Source organism: Ruditapes philippinarum, unplaced genomic scaffold (assembly GCF_026571515.1).
Source record: "Ruditapes philippinarum isolate M1 unplaced genomic scaffold, ASM2657151v2 ctg18568_1_1_1_1, whole genome shotgun sequence".
NCBI lineage: Eukaryota > Metazoa > Mollusca > Bivalvia > Venerida > Veneridae > Ruditapes > Ruditapes philippinarum.
The window spans coordinates 1-3,511 of record NW_026856701.1 but is presented as its reverse complement, the minus strand read 5'-3'; the positions used below and the strand labels follow the sequence as shown (position 1 = coordinate 3,511).

The window sequence follows — 3,511 nt, the reverse complement described above, 5'->3', positions numbered from 1 at the left end:
ATGTGAACTTTCCTCTTTGTCCAAATAATTGTGCTAAAATATTGTTATCATATTTAGATGATAATGTCAAATAATCTGTCTGTACTAATTAAATTGTTAATCCTTATGACTGATAAAATGTCCAGGTGATAATTGTTGTTATAAATTCCATGTTGCTATGTTACATTATTTTGTATTGAAACCTGATTGGCCATTTTGTTATGTTAACATTCTATTGGTCAGTGTAAAACAAAACCTTATTCAGAAATTTTGTAAAGATGAAAATTTGGACAGTAAGAATTTGGATTTCCAAGAGATAACTTTGTGGTTTTCCACTAACAATATATGTTACTGTTTATAATCTATATTTGTTAACGTCATGATAACCTGCGCATATGTTATATATCATTTGTGGTATTTCATTAAGAAAGGACCATTAAACTATAAAACGTGATATTGTGTTCGTGATTCAATCCACCTTCAGTGAAACATACTGTAGCGCATAAAAGTTTACTTTGGACGATTATCCCCGTGTCCTTTACAAAAGGAAGCAAGAAAACCGCCGATACAAATTTTAAAGTTCGCCGAGATGAAGTAGCAAAAAGCACTGTTTAACGATTTTTGGGCCTAAGCGTTAGATACAGTTTAGTTGTGTTTGGAATTAAATTAAAATCTTATTAAAAGTTATAGAATCTTTATATCGAAGTAAAAAAAGATCTTCGAACAGTATAGAGCCGTCGATAAGAAGGTCCCATTTGGATTGTTGTCAGTTGATTTAACGCCGATTGTACCAGATATTTTGGCCGTATCCGGTTTAATAGCTTAACTGGATAAATGAACCAGTATTTACAAATTTCTCCGCCATCGATCATTTACTAATTCGATAATATTCCGTGTGTATGTTGATCATTTAGGTTTGATTTTTATATCTTTTTAAGAATAATAAACACTGCCGAAACTTAACGTATTGTTAATCTCTCATAATAGAGAATTGTTTCAATTTTGATTTCACTAGTTACTTTAACTTTTACGTATCGAACGAGTACAATACAATTATATAAACGTACGGGTAGCGATTGGAGTTCCCCAGACTTATGTCGAAATATAATATTACTTTTTCAGAGGTCAGAATTTGAACCAAATGAAAATGAAAGCCTTTGCCATAAAAAAGAGCAAACCAGCTACACATCCGTAAAGTTTGAACAAATTATATACTGTTGGTAGCTCAGTCTGTATTTTGATAATGACACTCCATTGGGCTGTTATTACGTCAAAGCTGTTTAAATCCTTTACACAAATTCAACAAGTTACATTTAAGTAAAAAATCGTTCTAAAGCAATTGCAACAGAAACACTTGTTTTTTTGTTATTCTGTTTTTATTCACTATACTTGATTTTATTATAAATGCGTTAGTTTACACTCCTGATTAATACCTTTATATAAGTCTTAAAATGAAACCATATACTCTAGCTGAATACAATTCAATTATACTAATGGGAAAATCATTCTGACACAAATTCTGATATATTGCCTTAACTAAATACTTATAGCAATTTAAAAGTTAAAATAATTGTAAAAGTTTATATAATCATTTAGAACATACATGTTTTTATAATCATTCATTACATTTACAAGTATGATAATGAGAGTTCTTATATTGTAGTAAGTAATACAAATAAATGTTACTATATCAAGTACATTCAAATGCCATCAAAATGTTTATCGTCCACGACAGAAAATGAACGAAATGCTTTACAAAATTAAGATATATAATATACAAACAGCAATCTTTAGCAATATTATGAAAGGATTGTGATATTAACGCAATGTGCTTCAAGCAATAAAACAATAATAATGCTACATGTATCAAGTATATATGATTACTCTTACTCCCAAACAAATAAAACAATAAAAATATATATGAAGAAGCTGCACGTTGATTGGACGGTAATGATCACGTGCAAGCAGGACACTTTCTGATTGGCTATTAAACTACATAATAAATTAACAGAAAAGCAAATTGGCGTTTAATTACTGAAATGATAACTTGCGTTTAAGAAATGAAATTAGCCACAATGACATAAAAGATTTTATATGGCTATAAAATATATATATGTATCCAGTATATATCCAAACAAATTAAACAATGAAATGTAGTATTGTACGTTTCAGTGTTCTGGGCTAGTTCATTTATATTCTATCCAAGAAAATCGACAGACTTAAGCATCATTTCACCGGACTCTTTGTCGACAACTTTTATAACAATCTCGGTCCCTCCAAAAATAAAACTTGCTCCAAATTCATGGTTTCTTCCCGAGCTTGTGTCAGAAATAGGCACTGTCAATGTTCCAATGAGTTTGCAACCATCTTCTGTAGTAAGTTGCGGATTAGTTGAAGTGGATGCATATACTGTGGTGCTAATATTGGTTTGGTTATCGATAATAGGTGTGAATATTTGTTCTGGTTGTTCTTCATCCACCTTGACAGACTGCCCTGCTTTTACAAGAATATCAAAGATATTATAACATCGGAGGTCACCATTTTCGTCCTTTTTAACTCTTCCTTTTGGATGATTGCATCTAGCACTGTACCTATGAGATGATCCTTCCCCATATGTAAACTTGCATATCCTCTCAGTTATTGTTGTAGGCTTGTGCCCGAAAATGACAGCTCCTTTTAAGACTGCTAAGTTTGCTTCGTTCGGAATGATAACTTTAAGTTGTTTAAATGTGGACTTTACATTCTTTTGCAACACCGATGATTCAGAAAATCCACCAACCATGAGAATGGCAGCACAACCATCAACGGAAGATTCCTTCAATATATTTTCTACATGACTGTTTATTTCGCGAACGGTTGGTTCAAAAAACTCGTTGAAGATGTCACTATCGAGTCTCAACTTATCTTGTAAAACCTTGACTTTGCTTTCATATCTGGACTTTGATAATAATTCCCTTAAATCGGTTTCTCTGAATTCTTTACATAACTCAGAGAGGCTAGTAGACAAACGGATAGTAACGAATCCTGTAGAAGGAATAGGTTTGCGCTTTTTGCTTTCAAATTCACGAAAAATGTCAATGTAGTCCTCTAAATGTTGACTTTTGAATTTTGAGATGACAACCGGTCCTGTAATACGATTGATATTTGAAACACTGACATCTGACATTTCATTGCTATTATATTGATATGGTATTGATAAGTACAACTGAAACGTATCTTAGTTCATACAACGATGAAGTCTTAATGAAAAGAAGTCTGAGTTTACACCGTCAAAACTTTTTCCAAATTTAAAGTTAGTTTCAAAAAATATTTATTTTATTTGCACGATAAAGAGCATAAACACATTTTACGGATTGTGTAGGAAGCTTTAACAGCCTTTGTGAAAACTTTCTTACTAGAATTTACAGTAACTTTACATATTCACTTCTTATATGAACGTGGTATAATTTTAAGAAATAGTTACCTACCCACAATACTTGATAGAAACGCTTCAAATGCTTCATCTACTTTAGTTCCTCCCCATGCACCACCT

The 3,511-nt window shown here is 31.7% G+C and overlaps 1 protein-coding gene across 1 annotated transcript; it reads right to left on the bottom strand.

Annotated features, from left to right (window-relative positions):
• Window positions 1-2,176: 2,176 nt before the first annotated feature.
• On the bottom strand, window positions 2,177-3,145 carry LOC132747432 (heat shock 70 kDa protein 12A-like). The gene has a single exon (XM_060736815.1). The coding sequence runs from the start codon at window positions 3,143-3,145 to the stop codon at window positions 2,177-2,179; it is 969 nt and encodes a 322-aa protein (XP_060592798.1).
• Between the last annotated feature and the right edge of the window lie 366 nt (window positions 3,146-3,511).

Bases quoted from the DNA above. Each gene is read 5' to 3' on its own strand.
- LOC132747432 (XM_060736815.1), bottom strand. From the start codon at position 3,145: ATGTCAGATGTCAGTGTTTCAAATATCAATCGTATTACAGGACCGGTT.